This window comes from Typopeltis vanoorti, chromosome 5 (assembly GCF_054136105.1).
Source record: "Typopeltis vanoorti isolate ZY-2024b chromosome 5, IOZ_Tvanoo_1.0, whole genome shotgun sequence".
Lineage (NCBI taxonomy): Eukaryota > Metazoa > Arthropoda > Arachnida > Uropygi > Thelyphonidae > Typopeltis > Typopeltis vanoorti.
Genome location: NC_143553.1, coordinates 100943672 through 100967915, shown reverse-complemented (window position 1 = coordinate 100967915; position 24244 = coordinate 100943672). Strand labels below are relative to the sequence as shown.

The following is a 24244-nucleotide window of genomic DNA, read 5'->3' as shown; positions in this document are numbered from 1 at the left end:
AAAGATGTGCATGTCATGAGAAAAAAAAGAATCAAGTGAACATAATACATAATTAAATAAAGTAAAAACAAATACAATTTACCAGAAATTATTAACTACTCATTATATTATATGCTGAACAAATAGAGTAAACAAAAAATGATCTGCTTGATTTTTATTGTGGCTGTGTAATTTTAATCAAAATATATTCCAGATTTTACATGTTATTTGAATTAAAAATTATTGAAATTAGCTTTAACTGCTTTCCTTAAATAATTACTTATATATTTTTATTAAAAGAAAGGATAATAAATATCCATTATTATTTTAAAATTGTCAACAGAAGAGTAATGCAGTATGACTGAAGAACTAATAGAGAGTAAAATTGTCAAATGTAAGATTTAATGAAAAATGAAATGAGGAATATTCGGAGTGATGTTAGATGTTTAGTGTAAACTAATAGAAGTGTACGAGAGAACAGAATGAAAGAAAAAAGAGTAAAAGAGGTGACAAATGATTCTAATATAGTATATGGAGACTTCATAATTAGAGGACTAGTTACTGAGAGACTCCATAAGGTCTGCTATCCAGGTGGGAGAATGAGTAGGATAATTAAGGCATTTGACATGAGGAAGAAACGAACAAGAGAGTTAGTCATGATTGTGGGGACAAATGATCTAAGTGGACATAAGAAGGATGTGAGAATGAATATCAGGAGGCTACTGAGTAGAGTGAAAGATAACAGTGTAGTAGGAAAAGGTTGTCAATGCGTTGCTGAAGTATGACAATGATGAGTTGTGACAGAGAGCCAAAATCATGAATGGTATGTTAGCGGATCTGTGTGAGGAGAAGGGAGCGCATTTTTTGGATGAATGACATGTGTTTGTGGGAAGAATAAAATTATACAGCCGTGATGGGTTGCATTTAAATGGCTTTGGAGGGAGTGTACTGGAGAAAGTGTTGCTGGATAGAAGTAGTGTGTGTGATGTGTGCAAGAGATCAGAAGAAAGAGATGAAGGAAAAATCAGGAGAGTGTTATTGAAGAGACAAAAATGGTTAGCAGCAGAAACAGTAGTAGTGTAAGAGATGAAGAGAGAACTGGAATGCAAGGGGAACAGGGAAATGGGGGAGAACTCGGGTGGACAAGGAAGCATGACATAGGGAGAGTGGATGTTGAAAGTGGCTGTGAATGTGTGTGTATTTGTGTATGTAGATGCAGTATATTGCGATGTGGGTGGGGAAGTTCAGACTGAGCAGATGTATGTGGTAAGTAGTGATAACAATGATTGGGCAGGTGTGGTGAGGAAATCACAACACCAACACATGGCTTGTATAGGAATGGCTATAGACCTAAAAATGAACTTTTGTGTTTTTTATAAATGCCAGAAGTATCAAAATAAGAGAGATGAAATGGTTTCACTGATTGAGTTTATTCGCCCCAAAATCATTGGAATAAGTGAAACATGGTTGAATGAAGATGATATCGTAATGGGAATAGAAATGGAAGTATACAATATTTTTCTTGAGGATAGAAAGGGCAAGAAGAGGGAGACATGAAAGGGGAAAATAGTGGCAATGGTTATGAGGCAGTGTGGTGTAACGTGGAGGTTGAGAGGAAGACATATATAGTTGGATGTTGCTATAGCCTGGGAATATGGAAGGTGGTGATGAAGAAATGTATAAACAACCTGGATTAGTGAACAAAGGAAGGGAATTATTATGGATGATTTTAATTATGGTGGCATAGATTGGAATGAAGAGATAGTATTTGGGAATAACAAAAATGAATTTCTTGAGTTCTTGAAAAATAACTATCTGAGGCAGCACTTAAAGGAGGGCATGCGAGAATCGAGAGTTCTAGATCTGATCACTTCATTAGAGGATGTAATTATGAGAGGGGGATTTCACACTTTTCTCCAGTTGAGGAAATTGATCATGAAGTGATCATTGGTGTTGTGGCTAGTCATATGGAGACTTTTGTGAGGAAAGGATATATCTGGAATTATAAGGCTGGTGATTATAAGAAGCTTAGGAGACATCTTGGAGCTATAACATGGAACAAGGAGTTGGGCAGTAAGGAAATAAATGCTGAATGGGAACTGACAAGGAAATACATAACAGCATCAATGTGTGAATGTATTCCAAAGGCCAAAAGGCTGAATAATATAAGTATAAAATGGATGAATGTGAAGCTTAAGCATATAATCTGGAAAAAGAAAGTATTTTAGAGGAAGTATAAGAATGAATAATGGTAATAATCAGTTACATGAAGAGTATAAAGAACAAGCCAGGAGAGTAACTCAAGTTAGTAAGGAAAACAAAACTAGGGTATGAGCAGAAATTGGCAAATCAGGTGAAGTAAAACCCTAGAAAGTTTTCTAGATATGTGGCAAGTAGAAAGAAGAATGATCATGGTAAGATAAAGTTAATGGATGAAAGTGGCAGAACAGTAACTATTACAGAAGACATTGTTGAGGTAATCAGTGATCAGTTTATAAGCTTGTTTCATTCTGATCAGAGTGGAATCATGAGGAACTTAAGTGTAGAGGACATAGAAGGGGGATGGCTTAATTGTGAGTGAGCAGGAGGTATTTGAGGAAATAAATAAGATTGATGTCAATAAGGTGATAGGATTTGATGAAATATCATCGTGCATCTTAAAGGAATGGTCCAGGGAATTGGCAGTAGCATTGGCATGTCTGTTTAATGAAAGTCTTGCAACATCACAGGTTCCACAGGAGTGGAAGAAGGGTAAAATTGCTCCACTGCATAAACGTGGTGATAAGACTGTAGCTTCAAGTTATAGACCGATCTGTATATCTGGAGTTGTGGTGAAGGTACTGGAGAGATTGGTGAGAAGTAGGATACAGAAATGGGTTGATAGCAGCAGTATTCTCTGTGGTTATCAGCATGGGTTTGTTAAGGGGGAGATCATGTTTCACTAACTTATGTACTATAATAAGGTGACAAATACCTTGGACAGAGGAGATGCATAGACAGTGGTTATACTTGGATTTTGCAAAGGCTTTGATAGCCTGCCACATGACAAGCTCTTAAGTAAATTGAAACAGGTGGGATTGGATAACCGACTTCTAAGTTGGATCAGTGACTGGCTGTTGGAGACAACTTTCTGACTGGCCGTCAGAAAGTTGTATATGAGGGTGCAGTATCCCGAAAGAAAAAAGTCACTAGTGGTGTGCCGCAGGGTCTGTTTTAGGACCATTGTTGTTTAATTTATATGTTGACGATATTGGGATTGGTTTAACTAGTTATATGCAGCTGTTTGCAGATGATGCAAAACTCTTGCGAGCAGTGCAGAATCTAATGGATGTTATGGCCTTATAAGAGGACTTGAATAGATTATGTGAATGGATAGGTAAGTGGAACTGTCAGTTCAGTGTTGCAAAGCATAAGGTTTTGAGATTTAGTAAGCAATGATGGGATGCAAAGTATACACTTGGTTTGGAAACTTTACAGGAAGTAGAAGAAATGAGAGATCTAGGAGTGATGGTGGACATTGACCTGAAATTCAGGGGCCACATTGCACAAGTTGTGAAGTCATCACATTGGATAATGGCAATGATGCAGAGGATCCTGAAACACAGAAATGGAGAAGTTTTGATGCCATTGTATAAGGCTTGATCAAACCTCATGTTGATTATTGTGCACAGATTTGGTCGCCAGGTTTTCATGGTGATGAGGATATGTTGGAAAGGGTCCAGAGAAGATTCACAAAGGTAGTCAGTGGTCTTTGGAATGTGGAATACGAGGACAGATTTAGAGTATGTAAGTTACAGAGCCTTGTGAATAGGAGGAAGAGGGGGGGGGGAATATGATTGAGACATATAAGCTAATCAGGATTGTTATCAGGTTGACATGGAAGAGATTTTTAATAGAATGGGAGAGGGCGGTGTAGAACAAGAGGCCTTCCGTGGCAACTGCATAAGGAGGGTGTGAGTAGAGGAGTGAGAAGTAGGTTCTTTGCATGGAGAGTGGTTGTTGAGTGGAATGCATTGCCTGAGTGTTTTGTGAATGTAGACACATTGAATCAGTTTAAAGCATGGTTGGATGAGCATTGTGTGCAATAGTGTGTACCTTCCATGATGAATCTCTGCCTCCATGGAAGTCAGATGTTAATAATAATAATAATAAATGTTGCAAGCAAAAATTTGCCGTGAGCTTACAAAAAGTCTTTTGGTTATCGTACTCTTTTATATGGTAATTCCATACATATGAGGTTGTTCAACCTATATTACATCAGCACTGTGATCGGTCAGAAAGAAGGGAAAAAAATAGAACTTTTTTGGAATCCAACCTATAGGTCTTCAAATTGAATGATAAATTATCAGTGGGACTACCCCAAATGGGGTTAAACAGATGGACTACCCCCAAATGGGGCTTGGACAGATTTATGATTTGTATAGTGGTAGTAGCTACTCAGAAATAAAGTATCATCTTCAGCAAAAGAGAACCTAGTTTATTGCATATGAGGAAGAAATATTTGTAATATGTTTATGCTTTGAAAGATTAGAAGTTTGAGTTATCCCAAAAAGAGAAATTTCATCTTATCCTGAGATTTTTCTGAGTAATAAGACATGATTGAGTTTTATTTGCATTCAGTTGCACTGTCATAGATATTCCATTGAGGAGTGGTTTGAAAATCAGAATTGAGATTTGCACAATTTGCTATTATTAAAGTTTTATTGGTATAATACAAAAATTGTTAAATGAGAAAGATGAAGTTATGCCACTTTTGGCAGAACTGTGGATTAAAATTGTCACCAGGAAAATTTTGTTGATATTTCAGGAAATTGACAGTAGTTGGCATGCCTGTTTAATAAGAGTCTTAGAGGAGCACAGGTTCCAAGAGAGTGAAAGAGAATGAAGTCATGGGTGATTAATCAGCCTAATTGCTCTTTTCCATAATGAATCATGTGTTTGGAAGCTCATTGTGGGACTACCCCAAATGGGGCTTGGACAGATTTATGATTTGTATATCATAAATCTGTCAAATTGGAAAGAAGGTCAAATTGTTCCACTGCACAATGGTGATGATAAAGTTGTGTTTACAAATTAAGGCCAATATGTATATCTGGAGTTGTGGTTAAGGTACTGGAGAGACTGGTAAGAACTAGGATAGATACAGAAATGGGTTGATAGCAGTATTCTTTGTGGTTGTCAGCATGTGTTTGTTGAAGGAAGATCATGTTTTACTAACTTATGTATTATAACAAAATGGCTTGTGACAAGGGAGATGCATATACAGTGGTATACTTAGATTTTTCAAAAGCTTTTGAGAGACTGTCACACAAGTCGTTAACTGAAATGAATGGGATTGGATAACAGACTAGTTGGTTGGATCGGTGACTGGCTGGCTGGCTGTCAGATAAGTATCATAAAGTTGTATATGGGGGTGCAGATTCCCAAAGAGAAAGTCACTAATAGTGTACTGCAGGAGTCTATATTGAGGCCATTGTTGTTCAGTTTGTACTATATATTAATGATATCAAGATGGATTTAACTGGTGAGATGCAGCTGTTTGCAGATGATGCAAAATTGGCAGGAATTTTAACTATCAGTGAAATGTTGCAAGCAGTAAGGTTTAGAAATTTCGTAAGCAATGATGGAATGCAAGGTATACTTGGGAAGGAAATTTTAAAGGAGGTAGAGGAGATAAGAGATCTGGCAGCGGACGAGGACCTGAAATTCAGGGGCCATATTGCAGAAGTTGTAAAGACATCACATCAGATAATGGCAATGAAGTGGAGGAACCTGATATACAGAAATAAAGAGGTTATGATGTCATTGTATAAGGCCTTGATCAGGCTTAATATGGATTATTGTGCACAGATCTGGTCATCAAGTTTTCATGGTGATGAGGATGTGTTTCCAGAGAAGATTCACAAAAGTGGCCTTTGAAATGTGGAGTATGAAGACAGGTTGAAAGAATGCAAATTGTAAAGTCTTGTGAATAGGAAGAGAAAGGGGGAATATGATTGAGACATATGAATTAGTTAAGGGTTGTTATCAGGTTGTCGTGAAGAAATTTTTCGTAAAATGGAAGAGGGGGGGGATAAAACAAGAGGCCATGCCTGGAAACTTTATAAGGAGGGTATGAGCACAGTAGTTGAGGAACAGGTTCTTTGCAATCCCAGAAGAGTGACAAATCATTGTTTGAGTGTGTTGTGAAAGTATTGATTTGTCACTCTTCTTAAGAATGGGTTGAATAATGGTTAATTTTCAAGATGCAGGACAGATGCCAGTGGAATAGGAGAGGATAAAAAGTTGACATAGAATAGGGACAAACTCTGGAGCACAAAGAACAATCAAAGAAATGTCATCACAGGGACTAAGAAATTTAGTATTCAAACTGGATACAGTTTTTTTAATCCTTTTCGGTGAAAAATCAGAAGAGGCATGAAATAATGCAATACTACACTACTTTTAATATGGCAAACTCTGTCTAGGAGTTCATACATTTTTTGTTTTTTATTCATACTTTTGATTGCGGTTTCACTAGCTTGACAGCCTTTATGATTAATTTAATTGCAGTCAGATACCATCCAGAACTCCTCTGGTAGTGGTGGCGGGCAGGGCTCTCTTGTACTTATGTTTTCTGCTCGATACTTCAGATCAAATGCCACTCATAAGAGATCATATGATCAAACTTGATTAAATAAGTTTTTTGCACAAACCTAGTCAGATTTCCCTAAACTTTGCCATGGCATTTATCCATAGGTGGATAACATAAGCAAGAATATCCCCCATTGATTAACTGTGGCAAACATCAGTTTGAGGAATCCATGCTGGCAAACATCAGTTTGAGGATCTTCAAGATACAATAGATGTTAATTGTTACTGGTTTTAAAAACAGCTTTTAGATCAAGGAAACCTTAATAAAAGTAATAATAATAAAAGGTCCTGCGTTGCTTGAGGGTGAGGAAGTAGTGGAGAAGATTCATAGGGGAGTGGCGTGTGGAATGTTCCCTATGAAGATGGATTGAAGGTGTGTGCATTGCAGAAGTTGGTTGATAGGAGAAAAAGAGGGGATATGATAGAAACATTTAAGTTGCTTGGAGGATTTTATAGGATAGATGCACGGGAAATGTTTCCGCACTTGGCTAGAGGGACCAGAACTAGGAGTCATCCCTGGAGGTTGAATAAAGGTGTGGTCAGTAGGGGTGTGAGGACTAGGTTTTTTGCTTGAAGAGTGGTGATTGAGTGAAATGGATTCCCAGAGTCAGTTATGAGTGCTTTGTCTGTTAATGGGTTCAAGGAGAGGTATGATAGATGTATTTCATTGCATGGCTAGATTGCTTCTCCCGCGATGAGTCTTCGGACTCCATATAGGTGCCCATATCATAATAATATATCAATTTTTGGGCAGAGTTCATCTTTTAAATAGTGCAATATGAATGCAGTCTTATATTGAAGGTGGTATAATAATGGGAGGGGGGGAGATATTTATTATTCTTTCTTTTAATAAATTTTATGCCAAAAAAAGCCTTTTCTTGTTTTTCTATAGTTGTCTTGTCAACTATAGAAAATTAGTTTCTATAGTTGACAAGCTGATCAAGTAAACTGTAACATGTTGTTTGCTGTGAAGATGCTGGTTTGAAATTCAGCAAAATATAAGACAGTTAATAGACATATTCATATAATTTAGTTTGTTTGGTGTTGTAATAAACTAAATTATAAAAATGTTTATTAACTGGCTTATAATGCCATTAAATTAAGAAGATTATTCTGTACTCATTATTATTTCAAACAGAATTAGGGAAAGTTCCACTAGCTATGATATCTACAATAAAGAAGCTGAAGAGTGGGTACATCAATGGAACAAGGTAAGTAAATCAGGTTTATATTGTGTATGTGCTTTTCATGGAGAAATAACTTTTGGGGATATTGAGATGTTTATAATTTATTATTTTAAAATCTTTGTCATCGTTGGATTATTATTATGTATACTAAAATAAAGGTAAAATATGTGAACTCACAAAGAAAACGCCAGTAGAATGTTTAGTAAAGCATCCTTAGGAAGGAATTTTCGATATGACAGTGATACTGAATGATTGTAATTATTATGAATTAAATAATGGGTTAGCACATGTAAAAAAACTTTTAGAATTTATTAACTCTTATATATTTCTTCCTTGTTACAAAGACATCATCAGGTGGAGAAAAAAAGATTGACTGATAACATTCAAAACTGACAGTCACATAGCATGTATTTACTTTCTTGGCGATAGCTAATTTGTAATTTAAATGCAAGATTATCATTAAAAATCTATGAAGAGTTAATCATGAACTGGGCATGCAGTTAGAACTGTTGATATTCGGATGGTAATGTAGAGTTTTACAGGTTTTAAGGAAGATGGTCAGATGTATTTGAATGCATAATCCTGGTGCCAATCAGATGGTTAGCAAGGCCAAATTTATCAGCTTCCAAGAATTTGAGGTAGTCCTTATGCTTCTGGGTTCGATCTCAGAGAACAGCTTGGCTCTCAAAATACTGGATTCTTATCTCATGAGAATAGCTCATATCTCAAAATAACATGATGAGCAAGAGTGCTTCGCAAATGCCAGACAGTAATAAAGGTAGTAATTTATCCTTGGTAGCTGGTTGGATAGAAAACAGTTTCTGAAATGGTTTGCAGAGGGTGCATAGATTAAACTTCTAAAGAACCATTGCTCTCTGTTCTTATTTAACTTTAAAGTAGAGTATTCCCTTCTGTTAGAAGAATTAAACAATAAAATAACCTCAACTGCTAACAAAAACATCATGATTGCTAATCATATAACTGTGCTGCCATCCAAAAATTTATCAATAAATATTTTTCCTTAACTAGACCCCAGATTTGTAGAATTGCCATACCCTCCTTAAAGGAAGATCAGAACAAGTAGCATGGGTTCTCTACATGTTGAATCTATACACCACCTTCAAACCATTTGGAAACAGTTGTCTTTTTTACTATCCACCAAGGATTAATTACCGTTTCTTGCCTGACATTTATCAAGTATCCTGTTCTTGTTAACGTTGTTATTTCAGAGGGAAAAGCCATGTTGATAAGTGAACTACCTCAGAATTCTTGGAATCTGATCAAGTTAGAATCTGGAAGCCTTGTTAACCATCCTGTTGACACTGTGCACAGAGTTCTTTGGAATTAAATCAACATTCTATACTCTGATATTTAAATTCAATTCAAATCCCTGATATGCATCCTCAAGAGAAATACAAAATGCTATGGTTATATTAAGGTTTACATTGTTACTATTCCGTGTGGTTAGCCTAGTGGCTGTGTGCTTCGCAACCATATGCCTTGAGAAGGAGTGTCCTAGGTTCGATTCTCGTCGACGATGTGAGGAGCTTAAGGATCTTCCTTGGCCATAGCCAAGTTAGCCAGTCTTGGGCGTGGACATAGGATACTACCAGGAATAAAGAGCAACCAACCTATTCTGCAGGATTATCGGTTACAGAAGCTTACGCAGTGAAATGTGTAGGCCTGTGTGAAAGCTTAACATACGATGACAATGACATTATTACTAAATGCCTGTCACTAATTTTCCTCTAAATTAGTCTGTAATCTAAAGAACTTCAGTATTATCAATCTTCTGAGGCACTTCTAGCTTTATTAGTCCACCCAAATCTTGATATTTCTCAGGGTCTTTTTTTTTTTTTTTTTTCTGCTATCTTGGTGTCACTAGCCTGGTTGGCCGAGTGGTTAGCATACCTGTTCTCCAACCAACAGGTCATATGTTCAAATCCCGCCATAGGCATGGATGTTTGTGATCATCTTTAGGTGGAAGATGTATTTCATTGCCCAGTGTGAGATCACTGCCTCACACTAGGATGGCTTAAAAAAGTGCCATGTTTGGTCTCTAGAGCAGGGTTTCCAGACTATGTAAAAATAAATAAAAAAATTACAAAAAGTATATAAAGTTGATAAAAATGGGGGAATAAAATCCCTAGCCCACCCACAGTACAAATGTACTATAGGTTTACTAATTACCTTTCGCAGGTGGGAATCACAAAATAAATAAATAAATAAAATCTTTACTAATCTTCCTCTCTCTCTCCAAGCATACCATCTGAGATTAGCTCTACTTACACTGACTGGAATGCTAATAATGCCAAGTTCCTTCTAATATCTACATTTTTAAATGAGACTGGAGACCACTGACAGTTCTGAGAAAATGAGGGAAATGAACTCCAGTCTCTGATTAACTATTTTACTTCTAACCCAGCTCTCAAATCTATAAGTTAAAATTGGTTTCAATACTCTTTTATACTGCCAGTTTAGTGCTTTGACTAATTTTTCTCCTATTCCATATAAATTTATTTTGTTGCTGCCTGTGATACCAGCATTGTTTATTGTCTTATTTATTTCCATACTCTCTCTGTCGAATGAGAGAGAGAGTACATATTTGACCCACACACAAATGGCCATGCAAGACATATAGCATATTAGTGCTAATGGGTAAGAGGATAAGAAGAAATTAACAAATCTGTTGATATTTTTTTGAACTGTCTCTGTGGACAATAGAGTGAGAAAGGCTGTTCCAAAGAACAGATGCAGATGAAATGAAAGAGGAGCATGCCGAGTTACTTGAGTTACACATTGTTTATGTGGAGCTATGGTATCATAAGATTTGCTCACACTGGACACCAGTGTTCCCTCTAGCCTGTGCAGTGTGTGCATGCATGCACAGGGATAAAAAAAGGGATGCCCATGCCTAGTAGCTGCACACACGAAATTTTTGTTTTCAGAATTTTTAATTTACAGTCAATAATTTTTGAACATATTTTCCAGTTATATGATAAATCTTATTTGTCACTTATTTTATTTAGAAATTTCTCCAGTATCTCCACTCCAATATTTCTCTAACTTATTCCAACTCAAATTAGTTACTTATAGCCTCTGCAGTGTTGTCAAATGGATGCTTATATCAACAAGTCAGAGAGGCATATTTATTTAAGGTGTCTAGACAGTACAGTCCCTTGAACTTATGCAACAATGTTGCAATTTTACAGGTTATAACTAGACATAAAAAGGGCAACATTAATATGAGAAATGTTATGTTAGCAGATAGAATGTGATGGATTTAGTATTTTCAGGGAAGATAGAGTAGACAAGATGGGGTGGAGTACTGCTGATAACAGATGAATTGCAGCCAACAAGAATAGAAGTCAGTCAGACAGATGGCAATTCTTTTGAGTCAATCTGATGCGATTGGGCCAATAGAACAAATTATAAAATTGGTTTATAATTTATTTAAGGTGTCTTATTTAAGCCACCTTAAATAAATTATAAAATGAGAATAAGCCACCTTTAAGCCGCTATAGGCCAGGGGGGGGGATGCCTAGGATGATGTAGAAGATATGCATCAGCAGATTAGTATGATGAGTCCAAACTGAGTAATTATTATGGGTGACTTTAACTTCAGAGACATAGATTGGAAGGAGGAAAGATCACATGGTAGGAAGGAAATGTAGTTTTTATTTATACACTTACTAAGAGATAATCTCTTGAAGCAGAATGTAATGGAGGGAACTCGGGGTATGAGAGTGTAGTGTTGGATCACATCCATAATTAAGGTGGCTATATTGCCTTCAGTTGGAGATAGTGATTGTGTGGTTTTAATTTGGAAGGTAGCAAAACATGATCCAAAACATGGAAGGTAGCAAAACATTCCAGCTGAGAATGGATATATGGGGAACTACAAGGCAGGTGATGATGATATACTCAGGAGGCAATACCATCACATAAAGATTTGCAAGGAAAGAATGTTCACAGTGCATGGGGGAAGCTCATGATCAGGAGGATAAATCAGTTAGGAGTTAGATGGATGAGTAATATGATTAAGCATTAACTGCACAAAATGAAAATGTTGTGGAGAGTATATAAAGAAAAAGGTGACCAGCATTATAAGGATGTCAAATTAGATTATTAGAAGAAATTAGTCGAAAAGGCAAAAGGAAATTTCAGAGTTTTTTTGTGGCAAGTAGGAGAAAGAATGACTTTGGAAGGATAACTTTAATGAGTACAGATGGTAGAGAGGTAACAGAGGCCAAACGAAATGTTAAGATACCGAGGGACCATTTTGGAAGTATATCATCCAAGTGAAGATATTGTTATGGCAGAGGTGCTAGGGACTGAGATGAGAATAGACGTTATGAATTGGAGGTGCTTAGGATATTGCAGAATCTGAATGCAAATACAACTGAAGGATTGGCTAGGCTGCTTAAATCTCAGCTCTGGCAATTTCCCAAGAGAGTGGAAGGAGGGCAAAAAATTCCTATGCATAAAGGAGGATCTAAGTGTGTGGTTGCAAATTATAGACCTATCAGTATCTTAGGAGTGGTGGTAAAATACTGGAAAAGTTGGATAAATAAAAGTATGATACTCTATTAGGACAGAATGGCTTTGTGAAGGGTTAGTCATGCCTTAGTAACCTCCCCACTTTTTTATAATACTGACAGCTCAGTTGCATAAAGGGAGTTGCTATATGATGATACTGCTGGATTTTGCAAAGGTGTTTGACAGGATACCACATGGATCTTTGTTACACAAACTGTAACAAATTGGGATGGATATGTAGCTGGCGGTATGGACAACAGGGTGGCTGATGGACAGATACTAAAAAAGTAATATATGCAGCTGAATTCAGGCAAAGGCATTTGAGTAGTAGTGTGCTGCAAGGCTCTGCGCTTAGACAATTGCCATTTACTTTTTACATAAATGATATAGGACATAATCTGAAGGGAGAGATTCAATTGTGTGCTGGTGATGCAAAGTTGGGTAGGGTAATAGTTATTCAAGGTGATGTAGAGAGCTTGCAAGATGATTTAAATAGGCTTACAGTATGGATGAAATATAATGGATATCAATTGGTCCACTCCACTATATAGTATAGTGGAGTGGACCAACATATCAGAGCTTCTAGTGGTGTGGCCATTTTAATTGATAATAAATGGAAAAATGGAATAGGAAAGTATAATTTTGTAAATGATCGAATTATAACAGTAAATTTAAAACAAATAGAAGCTACTTAAAGATCATTGGAATATATGTCCCTGAAGAAGGCAGGAAAGAGGATTCCGAACAATTTTATGAGGAACTATAAAAACAGTTAATAACTGTAATATGAATGACGATATATTAATAGTTGAAGATCTTAATGCCAGAATCGAAAATAATCCAATCCCAAATGTCTTAGGAAAATATGGAAAATTTGCATGAATAACAATGGTCAAGAACTGTTAGACTTCTGTACTTTCAATAATTCTAAAATAACTAATACTTTTTTTTTAAAAAAAAAAAAAAAAAGATAATATACTTGGAATGGCAGAGGAACAGTGTCTATAATTGATTATATCATTACTAAACAGAAACGAGTTCCATGTGTGAGAGAGGCACATGTTTACAGAGGAAGAGAAATTTTATTAGATTATTATATAGTAGTCTCTAATATAGAAATACTAGCAAAATGGAGAAAGGAAGTAAATAAGAAAAAACAAGAAATAGTATATATATATATTACAAGAAAGATTTATTAATAAAATAGAAGAAGACCTACATGTAAGACAAGATATAGCCTACAAAATATTAAGGAAATTAAACAACAAAGAAAGAGATACAGCACAACTCAACATAATATAAGAGAAACAATGGCTAGAACATTATAAGGATTTATGGTATGACCCAAATTTAATAACAGAAAATAATAATGAAGAAATCAGTACTGATATAGAACCAATACAATTGGAAGAATTAAAAGAAGCAACAAATGTATCAAAAAAGTAGAAAATCAATCAGATTAAATGGCATAAATACAAAGCTTTGGAAATATGGTGGTGAATATTTACATCACAGATTCTTAAAATTAATAAATAACTTGGGAGGAAATGTGAAGTTCCATCAGATTGGTTACAAGCTAAGGTTATATCTATGTTTAAGAAAGGAGCCAGAGATGATTGTGGAAATTACAGAGGAATAAGTTTATTAAATACAGGTTACAAAGTTTACAGTAAAATCCTGAATAAAAGACATAGAAATATTGCAAACAATCTACTTTCAGAACAAAATGGTTTCAGTCATGGAAGATCATGTATATACAATATTTATGTGTTAAAATACATTATTGAAAAAAGATGGGATTAATTTAGAGACTCGTGTGGATCTCATAATCTACCTTTGTAGATTATGAGAAAGATTTTGATAGAATACACAGAACAAAAACTGTGGAATATAATGAAAAAAACAAGTATATCCATTACATTTGGTACAAGTTGTACAAAGTTTATATAAAGATACAAAAATACTGTTACAGTTAGGTAATAAATTACAGAAGAGATTGAAATAAATCAGGTCATCAGGCAGGGATGTAGCTTATCACCAACTCTGTTCATTATATAATATTGATCAGATTATTAAATATGGAAAACAATGATAAAACAAGGTATCCAGTTAACCAGCAAAACTGTGCACAGATTAGGTCACCGCATTTTCAGTGACGAGGGTATGTTGGAAAGGGTACAAAGAAGATTCACAAAGGTAGTCAGTGGTCTTTGGAATGTGGAGTACAAGGACAGATTGAGAGAATGTAGGTTGCAGAGCCTCGTGAATAGGAGGAAGAGGGGGGGGGATATGATTGAGACATATAAGCTGGTCAGGGGTTGTTATCAAGTAGACATGGGAGGGGAGTAGAACAAAAGGACATCACTGAAAACTGTATACGGAGGGTGTGAGGAAAGGAGTGAGAAGCAGGTTCTTTGCATGGAGGGTGACTGGTGAGTGGAATGCATTGTCTGAGTGTGTTGTGGATGTGGACACATGGAATCAGTTTAAGACTCGGTTGGATGAGCATTGTATGCAATATTGAGTACCTCCCACAATGAGTCTCTGACTCTATGGAGGTCAAATGTTAACAATAATAATTAAAGATACCAAGAAATTATATACTTGGTTTAATCCTTTATCCAAGTGTAAGCAAACAACATTGCACCTGAACTATTTTCAGGACTGGGGCAACTCATATAAAGAAGCTAATGACTCGCATCACTTGCCTTAGTATCCCATAATGCAAAGCACATTTCCTTGCAGACATGTATAATGCTATGCATTATGGGAAGGGTTACTATCCAGACCGGTTTTGGCCTTTATTAAGGTCTCATCATTGGAAGCCAGACCCAGAGGTGATACTAAGATTGAAATAATGCAGAAGTCATATTTTCATATACAAGTTGCCACAGTCCTGAAAATCAGGTGCAAACTTGTTTGCTTACACTTGGATAAAGGATTAAACCAGGTATATAATTTCTTGGTATCTTTAATTTATACTATAACCAAGTAAAAAAACTTCCAATAGCAGAACTGTTATCAATGCAATGCTGTATGCAGATGATCAGATTATATTACAAGACAATGAAGACTTGCAAGAATCAGTTTATGAATTAAAATATAAGCCAACAATACAATTTTAAATTTCACAAAAGAAAACAAAAGTCATTGCATTTAAAGGTAGGGATCATGTTAGATCAAAATTAGATATAGAAAATAAAAAATAGAACAGATGACAGACTTTAATTATTTAGGCTACATAATAACATATTTAAGAGATAAAGATATAGATTAAAAAAAATAAAAAAATTTCAAAAAATCTGTGGAACAATTAAAAGGACAGTGAATAAAAAAAAACAAGATGAGAAACTCAACTAAAATTTTATAAAGTAATTGCCACTCCCACTCTACTATATGGTTCAGAAACATGGACCATTTAAAAGAAAGATGAAAGTAAAATATGAGCTGCAGAGATGAGATTTTTAAAAGCAATAAAAGGATGCAAAATTGGAATATATAAGAAATGAAGACAGAAAAGAACTAGATATTTACGATGTAAAATGGAAAGAATATCTATTTAGGATGCAAAGATGGAAGGACCAGAAGCCAGAACAGGCAAATGTATAATCTTTGAAGAGAAGAAGAAGAAAATTGCAAGCTATATTCCACATTGATGGAACTCTACTCCAGGAAATAAATGAAGCCAGATGAAGTAGATAGAGAGTTGAAGTTTGGTGGGCATATTGCTAAAGTAGCCAGTGTACCTCATACAGGATTACTTGAGTATTGAAGAACACACTGACAAGCAGAGATAAAGGAGTTATCATTCCTCTTTATAATGTCTGGATATCACCACATATGAATTACTGTGCTCAAGTAATCCACCCCCCCCCCCCCCAACAAAAAAAAAAAATACTGAGACAAATGTAAGAAAGCTAAACACTGTGTAAAACTAGCTAAACAAGAGTCATGAGAGGAGTTTGGCAAGAACATAGAAAATAAACATCAAGAAGGTGGTAAAATATATGCTGGAGGTTGTTGAAGAAGCTTAGAAATGGAGGAAAAAGTGCTGTAAAAGGAGTTAACGGTGACATGAAAACAGGAGAAAAAGATATCCTTGAAGTATTATTATTATTATTATTGTTCCAGGCAACTCCAAGGAGTCGACAGACTCATCGAGGGAGGCCCTAACATCATGTCAAGAACAACTATTCGACATTGACACAGTATCTATCATACCTTGCCTTGAACTCATTCACGGTAGTAGCACCCACAACAGACTCTGGAAGCTTATTCCACTCATTTACCACTCTCCAAGTAAAGAACCTAGCTCTAACACCCTTGTCAACCACGCTCTTGCCCAGCTTCCATGCATGGCCCCTAGTCCTCCCACCACCAGTCATATTTTCAAAAATATTTTCTGGATCAATCTTATAGAAACCCTTCAGTAATTTGAATGTCTCAATCATATCACCCCTCCTTCGCCTATCGTCCAATCTCTGCAACCCACAAATCTTCAACCTATTCTCATAAGGTTCATTCCACAGACCTGCTATCATCTTGGTCACTCGTCTCGGGATCCTCTCCACTTCCTCCCCATCACGAAGAAACCCTGGTGCCCATAACTGTGCACAGTAGTCCAGATGGGGTCTTATCAAGGCTCGATACAGAGGAACAACAACTTGTTTGTCTCTGCATGTTAAAGTATTTTTCAGAAGCCAAGTGATTTGATGAGCTGATTTAGTCACTTTTGCAATGTGCCCCCTAAACTTCAATTCCCTATCCACCAACACTCCCAAATCCCTGGCCTCATCAATCTCCTGGAGTACAGTTCCACCGATGCGATATACTGCTGCTATTCTTTTCACCCCAAAGTGCATAACCTTACACTTTGCCACATTAAATTGACATCCATTTTTCCTAGCCCAGTCTTCCAAACTATCCAAATCATCCTGTAAAATTTTGACATCCTGTGCACTCACAATTGCTCTACCCAACTTTGTATCAGCAAACAAGTGAACACTTCCTCTCAAATCCTTTCCTATATCATTGATGAACAAATTGAAAAGCAGTGGTCCAAGAACAGAGCCCTGTGGCACACCACTAGTCACAAGCTGTCTTTTAGACTCCACTCCTGAATAAACTACTCTCTGGAATCTCTTCTTCAGCCACCCTCCTATCCATCTCACCAACCCTATATCCATCCCCATCTGCTCCAGTTTACTGATTAGGGTTCCATGTGGTATCCTGTCAAAGGCCTTGGCAAGGTCCAGTAGTATCACTGTAAACCCATTACCCCTATCCAGTTCAGCCGTCACTGTGTTATAAAACATGAGCAAGTTACTGAGGCATGATCTACCCTTCACAAAACCATGTTGTCCCCCATACAATATCCCATTTTCATCTATTTAATCCTGTATTCTTTTCTTGACTAATTTCTCTAAGACCTTGACAATGATTCCTGATATGCTAATCGGTCGATAATTTACAACAGCAGTCTTGGAACCACCTTTATGCAGTGGAACTATTTTCCCCTCTTTCCACCCCCTCGGGACTAACCCAGACATGAGACTCAAATTAAACAAAATGGTCTAGGGTACTGACAATTCTTTAGCTGCTTCCTGTACGACACTAGCTGGTATACCATCCAATTCCACGGATGTATTGACATTGAGGTTATGCAATAGACTACTCACCTCCACTTCACTCACCACAATTCCCATATAATCTACTGGTTTATTCATTTCTGCAATGTCGCCACCTGGTTGATATATACATGCAAAGTGCTCACTCAGTAACTCAACTATATCAACTGATTCAGTTACCTCCCTACCATCGGCATTCTTTAAAATCATTCTGCCATGTACATTTTTTTTTTTTTTTAATTATTATTATTATTACGGGCAACTCCAAGGAGTCATTAGACTCATCGAGGGAGGCCCCAAATCATTTTCATCACAACTATTCGACATTCATACAGTATCTATCATACCTCGCCTTAAACTCATTCACTGTCACAGCATCCACCACAGACTCAGGGAGCGCATTCCACTCATTCACTACTCTAAAAGTAAAGAACCCAGCTCTAACACCTTTACTAACCACACTTTTGCCCAGTTTCCATAGATGTCCCCTAGTCCTCCCACAACCAGCCCTGTTTTCAAAAATATCTTCTGAATTAATTTTATAGAAACCCTTCAGTAATTTGAATGTCTCAATCATATCTCCCCTCCTCCGCCTATCAACCAATTTTTGCAACCCACAAATCCTCAACCTGTTCTCATACGGTTCATTCCACAGACCTGCTATCATCTTGGTCACTCGCCTCTGGATCCTCTCCACCTCCTCCCCATCAAGAAGAAACCTAGGTGACCAAATCTGAGCACAGTAGTCGAGATGAGGTCTTATCAAGGCTCGATACAGAGGAACAATAACCTGCTTGTCTCTGCTTGTCAACATATTCTTCAGCAACCAAGTGATTTGATGAGCTGATTTGGCCACTTTTGCAATGTGTCCCCTAAATTTCAATTCCTTATCCACCAACACTCCTAAATCTCGTGCCTCATCAATTTCCTGGAGCACGGTTCCACCAATGCAGTAAACTGCCTCCCATCTTTTCACCCCAAAATGCATAACCTTACATTTTGCCACATTAAATTGACATCCATTCTCCCTAGCCCAGACCTCCAATCTATCCAAATCATCCTGCAAAATTTTGACGTCATCTGCATTCACTATTGCCCTACCCAACTTCGCATCATCCGCACACAAATGAACTGTTCCTCTCAGATCCTTTCCTATATCATTTATGAACAAATTAAACAGCAGTGGTCCAAGAACAGATCCTTGTGGTACACCACTAGTCACAGGCCGTCATGTGGACTCTACTCCTGAGTAAACCACTCTCTGATATCTCTCCGTCAACCACCCTCCTATCCATCTCACCAACCCTATGTCCATTCCCATATGCTGCAATTTACTGATTAGAATTCCATGTGGTATCCTGTCAAAGGCCTTAGCAAGGTCCAGCAGAATCACTGTAAACCCATTACCCTTATCCAGTTCAGCCGTCACTGTGTTATAATACGTGAGCAAGTTACTGAGGCATGACCTACCCTTCACAAAACCATGCTGTCCCCGATACAGTATCCCCTTTTCTTCTATCCAATCTTGTATTTTCCTCTTGACTATTTTCTCTAAGACCTTGATAATGATTCCTGTTATGCTGATTGGCCGGTAATTTTCAACAGCAGCCTTGGAACCACCTTTGTGCAGTGGAACTATTTTCCCCTCTTTCCACCCCCTTGGGACTGACCCAGTCCTGAGGCTCAAATTAAACATAATGGTCAAGGGCACTGACAATTCTTTGGCCGCTTCATGTACGACACGAGCTGGTATACCATCCAATCCCACAGATGTATTGACATTGAGGTTCTGTAATAGACTAGTTACCTCTACCTCATTCATCACAATTCCAGTATAAGCTGTTGGTTCCTCCATTTCCGCAAAGCCACCACCTGGATGATATACTCTTGCAAAGTGCTCGCTCAGTAATTCCACAACATCGACTGATTCAGTTACCTCCCTACCCTCAGCATTTTTTAAGATCATTCTACCATGAGCATTTTTCCTTTTACTTGCAACATATTGAAAAAACTGTTTGGGATTCTCTTTAGCCTACATGGCCAATTTCCTTTCGTAATCTGCTTTTGCTTTTCTTACCACCTTTGTTACCGTCCTGGCCTGAGCTTTATACTGTTCATGCACCTGATGGTCACCCTTCTCCTTAAATTCCCTCCACAATTGTTTCTTTTTTTGCAGCTCAAGCTTAATAGTGTTATTCATCCATTTAACCCCTACCTGATTTATTATTCGGACTCTTGGTATACAGTCAACCATTGCCTCCCGCAAACAGTTCTTAACCACCTCCCATGCACCATCAACATCCAGCCCTTGCAGTTTTACATGCCATGGCATTGAGCCAAGCACACACCTAAGCTTGTCATACTTACCAGCCCGGTAATTCCACATATACCCTGTCTTAATTGTAAATTCGACTCCTTTAGCCACCTCCCAAGTCATGACCTTATGGTCACTCTCACCAATTGGTGGCAACATGGTCATGTTCGTTACAGCTACATTCTCAGTTGCAATTACTAGGTCCAGCACTCTCTGCCCCCTGGTATTTTCCAATACATGTTGCCGTAGATAGTTGTCCCTTAATAACTGCATAAAATCCAATTCCTTCCTCCCATGTGCCCTCTCCTCTTTCCAGTCAATGTTACCATAATTGAAATCACCCATAGTAATTACCCTCCTTCCATTCATTTCTTCTATTTGCTTATGCATACTATTCCCACCATCCACTCCATCACCCGGTCTATAGCAGCATAGACCGGGTGATGGAGTGGATGGTGGGAATATACCAATTGTATATTTTGTTCTGCTAGATTGTATCTCACACCAAACAGCCTCAAATGTGCTTTTTTCCCCATCCTGCAGTTCAACTTCTATACTCCTTGGCTGAAGCTCATCAGCTATCATCAATAACACTCCTCCCCCCTTTTTATTCACCCTGTCACTCCTGAACACGCTATACCCATCGCATTCAATCCCACTAGCTTTATCATCTTCTGTCAGCCATGTTTCACTAATACCGACAACCTGTGGCCTGGAAGTGCCAACCATGGCCAAAAACTCTTCCTTCTTGTTCCTAATACTCCTGGCATTAGTGTACATGAATCGCAGAAGCCCATTTGTCCCATCCCTACTTTGATTCCTTATACTAGTTATCCCATTCTGATTTGTTGTTCATACACTTAACTGCCCCCCCTAAAGTCTGCATATCTACTCCCCCCCTCTTAATAAATCTAGTTTCCCTGAGTCTGTACATCCACTTCCACATCATTCATCAACACTCTTTCAAGTCTCCGTACACCAACTCCATTCAAATGTAACCCATCCATCTTATATAAGTCCTTTCGCCCATCGAACTCATTCCACACATCCACAAATTCCACACCACTCTCCATGCATAACCCACGCATAAAGTCATTGGCAATTATGGCCCTCCTTCTAAACACTTCACTGTCATACCGCAGTAAATTACTCACCATCCTAACTCTCTCACTCTTCTCTTTTGCTACCTCAAGTAATACCCTCACATCCTCTATCATTTCCATTTTGTCCTCTTTCAAATCATTCGTTCCTGCCACTATTATCATCTCTTTCACCCTCTGTTTTTGCAGTCGAATAGATTCGCTGACGTCCTTTATGTTCGCACCCGGCTGGTACGACTTCGTTAAACTCTCAATTATTACGCCTCTTAATAGCGAATCCCCATACAGCACTCGCTCCTTCATTTTATTGACATTTACGTACATTCTATTATTTGCCGTCACAGACTTCCGCAGGTTATTTGTCGGTACGTTCAACACACAGTTTTGCATACGCTACACACTTTTTTTTCCTTTTATTTGCTACATATCTAAAAAACTGTTTAGGATTCCCTTTAGCCTGCATGGCCAATGTTCTTTCGTAATCCTTTTTTGCTTTTCTTACCACACTCGTTACCCTTCTGGCCTGCACTTTATACCGTTCATGTGCCTGCCGGTCACCTTTCTCCTTAAATTCCCTCCATAGTTGTTTCTTTTTTTGCAGCTCAAGCTTAATGGTGTTATTCATCCATTTAACCCCTACTTGATTTATTATTCGGACTCTAGGTATACAGTGCCATTGCTTCATGCAAACACTTCTTAACTGCCTCCCATGCACTATCAACTTCTAGTCCTTGCAGTTGTACATGCCATGGCATTGAACCAATCAAACTCCTAAGCTTGTCATACTTTCCAGCCTGATAATTCCACATGTACCCTGTGATAATTGAAAATTCCACACTTTTAGCCACCTCCCAGGTCAAGACCCTATGATCACTCTCACCAATTGGTGGCAATGTGGTCATATTTGTTACAGCCAAATCCTCAGATGTGATTACTAGGTCAAGCACTCTCTGACCCCTAGTATTTTCCATTACATGCTGTCGCAGATAGTTATCCCTTAATAACCGCATAAAATCCAATTCCTTCCTCCTGTGTGTTCTCTCCTCACTCCAATCAATGCCACCATAGTTGAAATCTCCCATAATAATTACCCTCCTTCCACTCATTTCTTCTATTTGCTTGTGCATACTGTCACCACCTTCTTTTCCATCACCTGGTCCATAGAAGCACTCAATTGTATATTTAGTTCTGCTAGCCACAATCTCACACCAAATGGCCTCAAATGTGCTCTTTTCTCTATCCTGCAATTCAACTTCTATTCTCCTTGGCTGTAGCTCATCAGCTATCATCAACAATACTCCTCCCCCCATTTTATTCTCCCTGTCATTCCTCAGCACACTATTATCCATCACATTCAATCCCGCTAGCTATATCATCTACAGTCAGCCATGATTCACTAATACCAATAACGTGTGGTCTGGAAGTGCCAACCATGGCCAAAAACTCTTCCTTCTTGTTCCTAATACTCCTAGCATTAGTGTACATGAATTTAAGACCCCCATTAGCCCCAACCCTACCTTGATGCCTTATATTAACTATCCCACTCTGATTTGTTGTCCTTCCTTATTCGCTTGGGCATATTATATTCATTCATACATTCCACTGCCTCCCTAAGGACTGTATATCTACCCCTCCCCTTAATAAATCTAGTTTCCCTGAATTTGCACATCCACTACATTCAGCAACACTTTCTCAAGTCTCCTTACACTGTAACCATTCAAATGCAAGCCATACATCTTATATAGATCCTTTCGTCCATCGAACTCACTCCACACATTCACAAATTCCACACCACTCGTCATGCATAACCCACGCATAAAGTCATTCGCAATTATGGCCCTCCCTTTAAACATTTCACTGTCATACCATAGTAAAAGACTAATCATTCTAACTCTCTCACTCTTTTCTTTTGCTACCTCAAACAATTCATTCAGGTCTTCTATCATTTCCATTTTATCTCCTTTCTAATCATTCGTACCTGCCACAATGATCATTTCTTTCACCCTTTCCTTTTGCTCTCTAATAGACTCAGTTACATCCTTTATGGTCACACCAGGTTGGTACGATTTTGTCAAATCCTCTACTAACACACCTCATACTAACGAGTCTCCATACAGCATTCTATCCTTCATTTTGTTCATGTTCACACTCATACGCCTATTTTTCCTGTCATACTTTTTATTATTGGCTGGTTCATTCCGTCGACTTTTGCTCATACGCTGTAGGTGCTGTTTTGCCCTTTGTATCGCACCATTCAATAACGCGATCTCACTCATTGCATCTATCTCATCTTTTTTATTCTCTGTAAACACTTTCTACATTCACACTCTCCAAATTCTCTGGTACAACCTCGCCGTTTCTTGTCATATTCCTATTTTCTTCATTCTTAAGTTTGACAAAAATATCACACTCACGATCCGAAATACACTTGAATTCCTCATTCTCCCTACATTTTCTACACACATTCACTCCTTTATTATCATCTAACCACACTCTGACTGCACTCTGCAAAGCGTACATTTTGCAGATAGTACACTGAATCATCTCCTTTACATTACCGTTCTTGAAAGAAGATGGTGAACCATCATTACTGCCCACCATTTTCCTTCGTACTGGAGCCATACTTACTAGTAACGTATTTTATCAAATTATAAATTATAAACACCAAAAACACTCAAACAGATGCACTAAGATATGCAAGGCAAACAAAACTATGCAATATTAAAGTAAATTTATCAACGATAACTGAAAATAATGCTTATCTTATCAGGAGCTTTCACAAACACTACACACTACGAATCCCTCTAGCGGCGACTTCCTGACATAGATTATGTTATAAAACACTTTAGTACACTAACTACACTA

At 37.6% G+C, this 24244-nt stretch overlaps 1 protein-coding gene across 4 annotated transcripts in view; it reads left to right on the top strand.

Annotated features, from left to right (window-relative positions):
• The window catches only part of LOC150106691 (putative phosphorylase b kinase regulatory subunit alpha), a 745167-nt gene that overhangs the window by 441024 nt on the left and 279899 nt on the right, over positions 1-24244 (top strand). For all 4 annotated transcript variants that reach the window (XM_090393281.1, XM_090393285.1, XM_090393284.1 and 1 more), the window contains exon 18: positions 7751-7823. In XM_090393281.1, coding sequence (XP_090249407.1) covers positions 7751-7823 — 73 coding nt within the window. The remainder of the gene's footprint in view (positions 1-7750; positions 7824-24244) is intronic.